Consider the following 10642-nt stretch of genomic DNA (forward strand, 5'->3'; position numbering starts at 1 on the left):
TCAAAACAAAGACCCAACAAACTAACAAGACCGAACGAAACACCCTCACAAAACCAAAATAAGTACAAGCATTCCCTCAATGCCGAAGAACCTGCAAAACAAGGATTAGGAACATGAGGTAAAGATGAATCAATAAAAAGCACAACGTTGAGGGATTTGGTAAGTATGCTGACATTCAATATGAAGTAGGGATAATGTATTTTACTAAAACACATTTTTCTAATTTTATACAACTTATTGCTTTCCTTAGCATATTTATTTTGTGATTAATCGCTCCTAGTTATTATTATATTTTTGAGTTCAAAAAGACCCTAAATAGATGCTTTCTCAAGTAGGTCGCGGAGAAAGTTGCTTAAGGAGAATTGGATTCACCTTTTGCTATAGTTAGGCCTTTGGCCCCATTTGATAACGGGTTTGAGGCTTCGGATTGGAATACTAATCTCATGGGAGTATTAATACTCTGTTTGGTAACAAAAAAGGGTCCGGACTATTAGTCCATTGGGATGTCCAATCCAGCAATACCCCTTGGGACTTGGTATTTGTAGTCAAATCCTAACTCCTTCTCATTATCAATCCCTTCTATCAATCCAATCCCATCATCTAATCCTATCTCAAACAAACATGATATTAATAATCCCATCATCTAATCCCATCCCAAACAAACATACTCATTATCATTCCCTTCTCATTAACAATCTCTTCTCATTTCTAATCTCATCTCCTTACGAATCCCATCCATCTATCACTGTTATCAAACGGGGCCTCAGATCATCATGCCAAAGAAAATGAACCAATGGGGTTTTGTCTTCACCCGGGCACTGGTACTTTACGAATTGAGCAAAATTTATGCAGACATAGCACTAACGAAGATTAGATTGGGAATTCTCCGACTCTATAGTTGATTGTGATGCTTCCCTCGAGTTGAATCCCCAAGCTTCCCTCGACCTCGAGTAAAATCCCCATTTGACGAGAGCTTTCCTCCGTAAGGGGATTGCCCTTCTCAAGCTAAAAAAATACGATGATGCCAAGGCTATTCTGGCATCGGGGCAACTTTTGACCCTAACGATGCGAGATTCTCTTTGTTGACAACACACTGTGATTGATTTATTGCAGTTTATCATGAACGGGAAGCCGACATTGGTGAAGGATAAAACCATAATGAGGTACACACATACACTTGCCAAGCAAAAAAAGGTACACACGTACTAAATTTTAATTTAGTCGTTGTGGTGACCCACATATTTTATATGGCACATATTGATTATGAGTTTAATAGGATTCTCCATATCTTATTTTATTCTATTGGTCAAATAGAGAAGTTGTTTCCTAAATACGCTATACTTTGATGGGAAGTTAGTATCAATGTTTAATAAGGAAACCGGTCCTCTTTTTGCCTATAAAAGAGCATATAGGATTCCATCAATTTAACGTGATATACTAAGAGGCTAGAAAGAAAGGCAAGGGAGAGAAACCCGTCTTCCACCTAGAGCTTAATGCTCTAGTAAATTATGGTGGCTTCAATTAATCACTGGATCGCTCAAGTTCCGCATTATTGGATCCGAGTACGCCGTTCTTGAATTTTGAATTCCGTTTAATGTTTGTATTGTAATGATCATGATAGTGTTCTAGACCCTGGCATAATGGTGGGTTGTTAATTATCTAACACCATAAGAAAATCTTACACACTCTTCTCCACTCAAATCCTTGTACTTTCCTTCTCCTCCTACATTTTCTGATGAGTTGCTTGTTAGAGGGTCATTCCGGTGGTCAGTCAGATTGACCTTTAGTTGTGTTTTCCCTGTGCAGGTCAAACGAAGGCTAGGCGAACCCAGCAACCGAACCAATGGCTCAAGAGAGGGGACCAGATCTTGATTGACAACCCCACAAATTTCCTAAGCCAAGTGCAGCCTTAGATGTTATGCCCGCCTTGACTTGCACCTAAGTAAGCCAAAAGATGAAAGAGTAAGGAAGTGAAAAGTTTGTAGCGAGAAAAAGAGCTTTCACTGTGAACTTGAGTACAAAGCTTTCAAGTGGTTTGGGCAAATGAGGCCCTCATCTATTTATACATCAAGCGAAAAGTCTAGAACATACTCTAAAAGCTTCTCAACTACTCTAGTCTAGAATTCTCTACAATTATGTACACAAGTCTAGATTTGTGTACAACCTTCTAGATTATTCTGAAGAGATGGTTTTAGAAGTTCTCTAGAATCCTCTAGGATTTATACATTGCTCTAGGAAACTCTAGACTGTTCTAAAAAAAACCTCATTGTCTTGGTGGGAAGCATGTCAAGTATTTTTCAAAATGTTTGAGTCGTGACAAGAGGCTGTGGCAAGTTGTGACGAAAATGAGAGAGATCCTAGTGAGAGTGCCAGAGTGAGAGAGATAGAGAGGCGGTATTTTCCATGCGTTTGTTTCATGATAAATACAAGTTGGAATATTTCCTCTCAATTTGAGTTGTGTGTGTTTGGTTTGATTGGTGGTCATAGCAGAATCAATTGTCCTCATTTGATGACAAATGATTTAACAAGTAAACTTGCTAGCTAACTTTCTCTTGGGCTAGCTAACTTTCTCTTGGGCTTGCGTCAGATGGGCTGGCTCCCACATCGGGAGTTTGGGTTTTTGTGTGTGTGTTTAAAGGGTTCACTCTACCTCTTTCTAGTCAGCAATTGCCTAGGTGACTTTGGTAGGTAAAATTACCCTCTTGCCCTCCCTAAAAAAAAAAAAAACACTTAACCATGAATTCTGCATAAATGCAATTTGTCACAACATGTTGGGTAATGCAATTACTATAGTCATGGTTAGAGCTCTATGATTCTTTCCCATGGGTACTTTTTTCTTGGGGCTTATGGCATTCTACCTCATAGGGCAAGTCAAGCTCGAATATGTGCCTAAATGTCTTGTGGACCTCGTGAAGTTATCTAAAGAAAGATGAATGATTCATAGAATTGAGTTCTTGGGAAATGGTTCAGTTACATAGAGACATGGAACCTTACACAGTCAAATGTCTGGTACCTTAATTAGTTTGAAAAGGGTAGTATGAGGAAATAGTGAGCTTGGTAAAACAGAATTTTCGAGATGCCCATGTACGCGAGGCAACCTAATACCATCTATTGTTTGAACCGATGAATTTAAATGCTTTGGTTTGTCTTTTTTCTCTTTGCTAAGTAGGCAGATTGTACGTGGAAATTTGTTCAATGCCCGTCTTTCTAAGATGCCATGAAATGGATAAGGAATTCATATGGCATTTTTGTGGCTTCTAGATCAATTCAGCTGGGAAAAGGGTAGTTGTTGAAGATATTCGAGGGGCACCATTAGGATTGCGGGCTGCAATTTTCGGTTTGTTTAAAGGTAGATGAATGTTGGCCAATTCTGGGTTGTGAGATTCTTGTATTCGAACATGAGAAGTTAGACCTCTTGTTTGGCTTTGTCTCCTCTTGAGTCTTGGGAAAGATAACAATCCTCTTTGATGTACTGGTTGATTCAGTTTTTTTTAATAGAACTTTTGCCATCTTGACAAAGAAAAGGTTATGAACATTAATATGAAAGAACATGGCTTCTCGGCAGTTTTGCCAAGAATTATAGGGGCTACAGTTTTCTCTTTTCTAGATCTAATTTGATAGTTGATTCCGTAATAATGTTATTGCAACCCATAAGTATGGATCAAAATCATGTTTATTGAATATCAACCGATATGTGATAAGAACACAAAAATAACTTGAAACTACTGTTGGTTTTGAGTTATTTTTGCATTTCTAATCACATGTGAATTGATATCCAATTAACGTGATTTTAAACTATACTTATGCAAAGGGCCGGAAAACGACAAACTTCAGCCCCTACAGTTCTCAGTAGAATTGCTGAGAATCTCTGTCCAATATGAAAGATTAGAATAGAGCCTAAAAAATAACTCAACCGTAAAGTTTAAATATCATTATATCAAGTCACCATTTAAAAAAAAGAATTTAGTCAATCTAATTAAAAAAAAGTATTAAACAGTACGAGTAAATAATTTTGATTTTTTTAAAAAAATGAATCACTTATCCATATGCCGCGCTTGTTACAGCCTAGCAAGCTCTATGCAATCCGTGACTATGACGCTTCAAATATTTTCCTTTTCTTCGTGCAAATGACAATATGTCCTTGGAAGACAACGTTTGATTCCAAACTGCTGAATACCATCCTGGTTTTTCAACATGTGGAATTATGCTGAGGTTGGAAAAATCTCAGCAGAAATAAAGAAAATAGCAGGAGTAAAAGAACGCGTTCCGGGGAAAAGTCGAAACCAATATCTGAAGAAATTCGTGTGCTCTCTACCTTAAAGTTCTCTGAAAGTGATGGTTTCACTAGTGGATTACGATTACTTAATTCTTCGCGGTTCTGGCACCAATCTGTTAAAATTCGTATTGTTCGGCTGAATATATACACCATATCTTGCTGGCATTGCCGTACGTGAGAGTCTTGTGTACTAGGTACTATTTTTTTTTCCTTTTTTTGTTGGCCTGCTAATGTATTTTTAAGGATAAACGTTGGTTTCCGGCAGAATGCAATAGATTATTTTTTGTGCTGGATATTCAACTATTGCTTGAATATTTAGTTTCAACAAGTCGTGACCATTCCTCCACTGCTTGCCAAATACAAAGATTGATACAGGGGCAGAGCTGCTTTGGGGCCGGCGGGTCCTGGTACGTACCCCTCGAATTTTGTAGTATGTTTTTTTAAAGTAAAATTGAGTTTGGTCCTCAAATCCACGTACTTTTCTCGTTGGAATCTTTTTTTATTAAATTCATTTCATAAAACGTTACAGAATATAATCTGTTTTTTGAGCAAGGATCACAGCGTTACCTTCACGAGGCTACGTGTTCTGTTATTGGATTTTCGAAAATGAAAGAAAATGACAACTGTATATGAGAAAAATCCAACTGGGAACTAAACTGCATCTAAAAACTTGACCATGTCCACCTGCCTGCCGGCCTCTGATATTTAAATTTTCCTCCGGGCCTTTTTCGTTTCTTTGGCCATCGCAATCACATGAAAGAAATCAGCATTGTTAATTCGGCAGCCCAGCAATCGATCTGAAAAATGATTTGTGTGCCGATTTCAATGTTGTTGTTACTTGTTATACCCTTTCCAGCTTCATAAAAAGGAAAACCAAGACTCAGAGGGAAAGTTTTTGCGAACGATGGGTCGGCGAGTTTCCACCTGCATATTCTCTGTCACTGTGTTTCTTGCCTTCCTAATGGCGAGTTCGCAGGACGCAGGAGTGCGGCGGGCACTCATCCAGTTCATGGCGGAACTCTTTCCGGGAAACTTGACAAGAGACCCGGATTTCGGTTGGAACACGACTTCGGACCCTTGTAAAGACAACTGGAGGGGTGTCACCTGTGATGCTGCGTTACTTGTCGTGAGGAAAGTTGTTCTTGAAAAACTCAACCTAAATGGAGTTCTTGATGCTGCTTCTTTGTGTAACGTTACTTCCATTTGGGTCTTGAGCTTGAGCAACAACAACTTGAGTGGTGGGATACAATCGGAGATATCGAATTGCCGGGCTTTGACGCATTTGTATCTGGCTGGGAATCGTTTCTCTGGTGGCCTTCCGTCGAGTGTACCGCAACTGGGTAATCTGAAAAGGCTTGATATATCGAATAACGATTTATCCGGTCCACTTCCGAATCTGTCGAGGATATCGGGTTTGATTACTTTTCTTGCTCAAAACAATCAGCTGACTGGAGGGATACCGAATTTTGACTTCTCCAACCTAGTCCAGTTCAACGTCTCCAACAACAATTTCAGCGGTCCGATTCCTGGCGATGTCGATAGCCATTTCGGTTCAGACAGCTTTTCGAGCAATAAGCTATTATGTGGAGAACCGTTGCCCAATCTATGTCCCCCACCGCCACCACCACCACCACCTCCTCCTCCTCCACCTCCACCTCCACCTCCACCTCCTCCTCCACTTCCTGTTGATAAAAAGTCGAAAAGGCCGTCCAAAAGTGACTACCTTATCTACTCTGGCTACGGTGTCCTTGGCCTCGCCTTGGTGATCATCCTCATCGCTTACATGTTGTTCAAGAGGAAAAAAGCTCCCGAAGAAGAGAACAGCGGCGGCACAACAATCAACAAGACTATTGGTAATTCGAGCGAGTTCAAGACCAAGGCCGTAGGAAGGTATACATCGGAGTATTCCATGACATCCCGTGAAAGTGCGAAAAACTATTCGTCTCTTGTGGTCTTCTCCACTCCATCAGTGGACGAGCTGAAGTTTGACGACTTGCTCAAAGCCCCGGCCGAGTTGGTTGGGAGGGGGAAGTATGGGAGCCTCTTCAAGGTTATGCTCGACGGCGGGGTGACTATGGCCGTGAAAAGGATCAAGAATGTCGGGATACCACGCGAGGATTTCAAGAGGCAGATGAGGAGGATCGACGGAGTTAAGCATCCGAATGTGTTGCCGGTTATAGCGTATTATTGTTCCCAGAATGAGAAGCTGTTGGTTTATGAGTTCCAGCACAATGGCAGCCTCTTCAAGCATCTTCATGGTATAAGCTTCACTCTTCTTTCTCGTAACCGGAAAACAAAGAAACTGCTTCCTAGGTTACCAGAAACTATATACACACACAGGTGGAGAATTGAGCTTTTGAATATGTGTACATCTTGTACACCTGATTGAGAAATTTTTTGGGAGATCATGCCCAGGCTTTGTAATCCATATATGCATCTTACTTTATTAATCAGTATCTATGTTCATAGCCTCTTAGGGCAAACAAGCCGAGCCGAGTTTTATAATGTTCGAGCTCGGCTCATTTCCTAAACGAGCCTAAAACTCGAGGCCCTTAAATAGCCGAGCCTAGATAATTTATTTAACGAGTATCTTTAAATGAGTTGAGCCTATAAAACGAGCCGAGCTTTTACGAGTCGAGACGAACTTTGGAGTGTTGAGCTCGGTTCGTTTAGACGAGCCTAAAACTCGAGTTCAGCTCAATTACTAAACGAGCCGAGCCACAAGCTGCTCACCCAGCCCTATCGCTCCTTTGTTAAACGAGCCTGACTAATTTACTTAATGAGCCTCATTATACGAGTCGAGCCTATAAAACGAGCCGAGTTTTTATGAATCGAGACGAGCTTTAGAGTGTTGAGCTCGGCTCATTAACACGAGTCTAAAACTCGATCTCGAGTTCAGCTCGATTACCAAACGAGTTGAGGCACAAGCTGCTCGGACAGTCCTATCGCCCCTAAGTTAAAATCCTGGCTCCATCCCTAACAGCAAGGAACTTAAGTATTAGTGGAAACTCGCATACCCTAATTTGAAGTGGATTGGAAAACTCTGCACAATTGTTTCCAGATTGGCAGAAGAAAACTGGAAACAAAAGTCAATTTGAAAGAAGGCTTGGAATTAGCACCTCCTTATGGACCTCTTGAATATGTATATCCGTGCAATATTTGATTTATTTGCCTAGGCCTTGTAGCAATTAAGAACAATACACAATGGCAACATAACCCATGTAATCCCCAATTATTGGGGGTATGGGCGGGGGATTAGAGACAGACCTAACCTTTGACAATACGCACAAAGTGACTGCTCTCAGAATACTACTGAAACAGTGACCCCATTATACCTGTATTGCTGCGGAACCATGCCCCCAAATCAAAGCCAGTGACTATAAAACATATTTTGACAATAGAGCTCAAGAATCCTAAATTCCACGCGTCTTTGTTAATTACAGAATCTCAAAATGGGCAACTATTCGACTGGGCAAGCAGACTAGGCGTTGCAGCCAGCGTTGCGCAAGCTCTGGCTTTCATGCACGAGGAGCTTCGCGACGATGGGATCGCTCACGGGAACCTAAAATCAAGCAACATATTGCTCAATAAGGACATGGAACCCTGCATTAGCGAGTATGGTCTTATGGTGGTCGAAAATGATGAGGACCTGTCAGTCGAGTTCTCAGCTGACAGCATCAGAAGCAACAAAACACCTACTACAACCCGGGGATACAGTGCTTTCAAGGTAGACGTTTATGCCTTTGGGGTGATTCTGCTTGAGTTGCTCACGGGAAAGATAGTCCAGAACGGTGGGTTCGACTTGGGGAAGTGGGTTCACTCGGTCGTTTGTGAAGAATGGACAATTGAGGTCTTCGACAAGGCCCTCCTCTCGGAAGGCGCTAGTGAGGAGCGAATGGTGAATCTGTTGCAGGTGGCGTTGAAGTGTATAAATCCATCTCCAGAGGCTAGGCCAAGTATTGGTCAAATAGCTACATTCCTCAACTCTATCAAAGACGCAGAAGAAAGATCGTTGGGCTCTGAACTATGATACAAATTTTACCACAAAACATGTGGAAAGAAGATAAAATTGGTTCATGGGAATTCATTTTTTTATGTCTATAAACTCTATTTTTGCAGGTCTGTTACGTTACAAATTCTTTCACTGAATCACTTATGTGGAACAGTTAGTTCTGCTAGTCAAGGATATGATGGATCTTGATACCTACACATGGTTTTCTTTGAATTTTGAAATAAATCCATTTATATGTGTTGGCTTGGGTCGTCGTTTCAACCAGTCTGAGCACATATACACTTGTACACATACTCACATTTACGTGGCCGTCAATAGCCTTGTTTCATGTTTTATATTGACTTTTTCGAGTATTTTCATGCACGTGTCGCGCTTGGTGACTATACAGAGGTAGAATTGCCATAAGGTGTGTTCTTGCCACCTGAGGAATTTTTCCTCCAGGTATGAATACATGTTGTACCTTTGTGCGACAATGTTGCATTGGGTCGATTGTGTGTGTTATAAAATGTTAATTCTCTTGGTCTCCCAGATTTGTTGTTAGGAATATATAACCAACTAGTACGAGGATTCACAGGTCCAGTCCTAGAAACACAAGAAAATGAAATAAAAACAGCCCGTAGGCCAGAAACAGAAAAGCGACAAAATATAAAAAAGAGGCGTAAAAACTCCCATGGTCCACCCAAGATGGGGTTTTCGAAGAACCAGATTTGCATCAAGCGAGAGCACCAACCCCTTTGCCGCCGCTGTTATCTACTGTTGCTGTGCCACCGTTACCGGCGAGTTCCGCCTCGAGGAAGCCGTTGGATGCCAGAGCTCCAGATTCACCACAAATTGGTTTTGGTCAACCTAAAAATAGAGGGAAGAGGGGAGATTAAGCTCTCAGAGCATCTCCATTTTAGAGACCAAATCTTCATATTTGGAGACCCAAAAGCTCCAAATCTCTAAAAAGAATGGGCCCCTCTAAAATTCTTTCTACAAAAAGATGAAGAAAAGAAAAACCAATTTATAAAATCTCCCTTCAATATAAAGATTTATTAGTCTCCAAAATGGAGATATGGAGACCTATTGGAGATTCTCTCACTCAATGGACATTGGCAGAGATGATCTCAACCCAACTCCCAAGCGAGAGAGAGAGTCTAAAATCGTAGGGCGGACAGAGAGGAGGGGGGAAGGAAGGAAGAGAGGGGGCGGCGGGGGATGGAGGGAAGCCCTAAAGCCCAGACTCTCTCTTGCCCATCTTTTATGTCCCCTAGACCGCCTTCCTCAGTGGTTGGTACACTAACCATTCTCCCAGCAGTTAGCTTGCCATACTTAGCGTTGCCACTCGTTGGCCGGCGATTATACATTCCGGGATAACAGGCGGTTAGTTACCAAGTTTGCTCTCTTCTAAGGTTTCTGGTTCAAAACATCTCAATGTTATCAACTCTTATGCGACAAGTTCATACAGAGCTTTGCCCCGGCTTTAATTCAGCCCTCCTGTAATGGATGGTTTGATTGGTCTTCAAGGATTAATCAAGCTGTGCGTAAGTTGGCCGGGCACCTGAGTTACAGAAACGGAAAAGTTCTAAACATGATCGGTGTTTTCAATTTACACAAAACAGGACCAAATAGGTAAGTGATTCCTAACCAATTTTATCAGTTTTTCTTCCCCTTTTAAATGAACAAGAACTTCATACAGAAAAGATGAAAGGTGTCTTTGAGCATGCATTAGCACTGTTCTTGGGTATTCCGTCTAAGCAACGGAGTTGGAACAAATTTTTAAATCAGTACGTAATAGTAATTTCCTTAATCATACAATGGATTAATTGGTCATTACTAGGTGTGAAACAGGCTTTTTACCTTTAAAAACTTAAAGTTAATCTAGTCAAGTGCAATGATTTTGTGGTTTTTTTAAGAAATTACTAGTACTAGTAGATAAGTAAATAAAGCGCCACAATTTTCGGAATTAGTATATTTAGGATTCATTGGGAAACATGACCAAACCGCCAAGTACTTAACGAACCATTTTAACTGCTGGAGCTATAACTGTAGAGCAACCGTTAATTAGTGATTTGCTGTCTTCTTGTTTTTCTTATTCTTCTGATGAAGATCGAGGCTGATGAGCCACCGCCGAAGAAGCGAAGGATTCAGCCTAGCTCCTAGTGATGTCTCAATCCAGAGTCACAAAAGGGGTACCGTATGAGTACTGCTAGCTTGTTCTTCTTCACAAAGTATTAATCTAGTTACTTCAACAAACTAGCTGAATCTTTGATGTGTGTCGCGTGATAGATACACTAATGGGATACAGACAGTTTTGCAACACCGATTGGCATATATATGAAACTCCTAATCACTCAAGATTCTAGTACCCAGTT

At 41.0% G+C, this 10642-nt stretch overlaps 1 protein-coding gene across 1 annotated transcript; it reads left to right on the forward strand.

Moving 5' to 3' along the window:
* The first annotated feature begins 4951 nt into the window (after window positions 1–4951).
* Window positions 4952–8517, forward strand: LOC131297985 (probable inactive receptor kinase At2g26730). Its single transcript, XM_058323228.1, has 2 exons — window positions 4952–6534; window positions 7720–8517. Exons 1-2 carry the CDS (start codon window positions 5181–5183, stop codon window positions 8304–8306), a joined length of 1941 nt encoding a protein of 646 aa, XP_058179211.1. The 5' UTR covers window positions 4952–5180; the 3' UTR covers window positions 8307–8517.
* Window positions 8518–10642: the final 2125 nt, after the last annotated feature.

Source organism: Rhododendron vialii, chromosome 8a, assembly GCF_030253575.1.
Source record: "Rhododendron vialii isolate Sample 1 chromosome 8a, ASM3025357v1".
Lineage (NCBI taxonomy): Eukaryota > Viridiplantae > Streptophyta > Magnoliopsida > Ericales > Ericaceae > Rhododendron > Rhododendron vialii.

What these genes read in the sequence shown, in the direction of transcription:
- LOC131297985 (XM_058323228.1), top strand. Translation starts at nt 5,181, where the DNA reads ATGGGTCGGCGAGTTTCCACCTGCATATTCTCTGTCACTGTGTTTCTT. An exon ending in CCTCTTCAAGCATCTTCATG is followed by an intron (nt 6,535 to 7,719) that starts GTATAAGCTTCA and finishes TGTTAATTACAG; the next exon opens with AATCTCAAAATGGGCAACTA.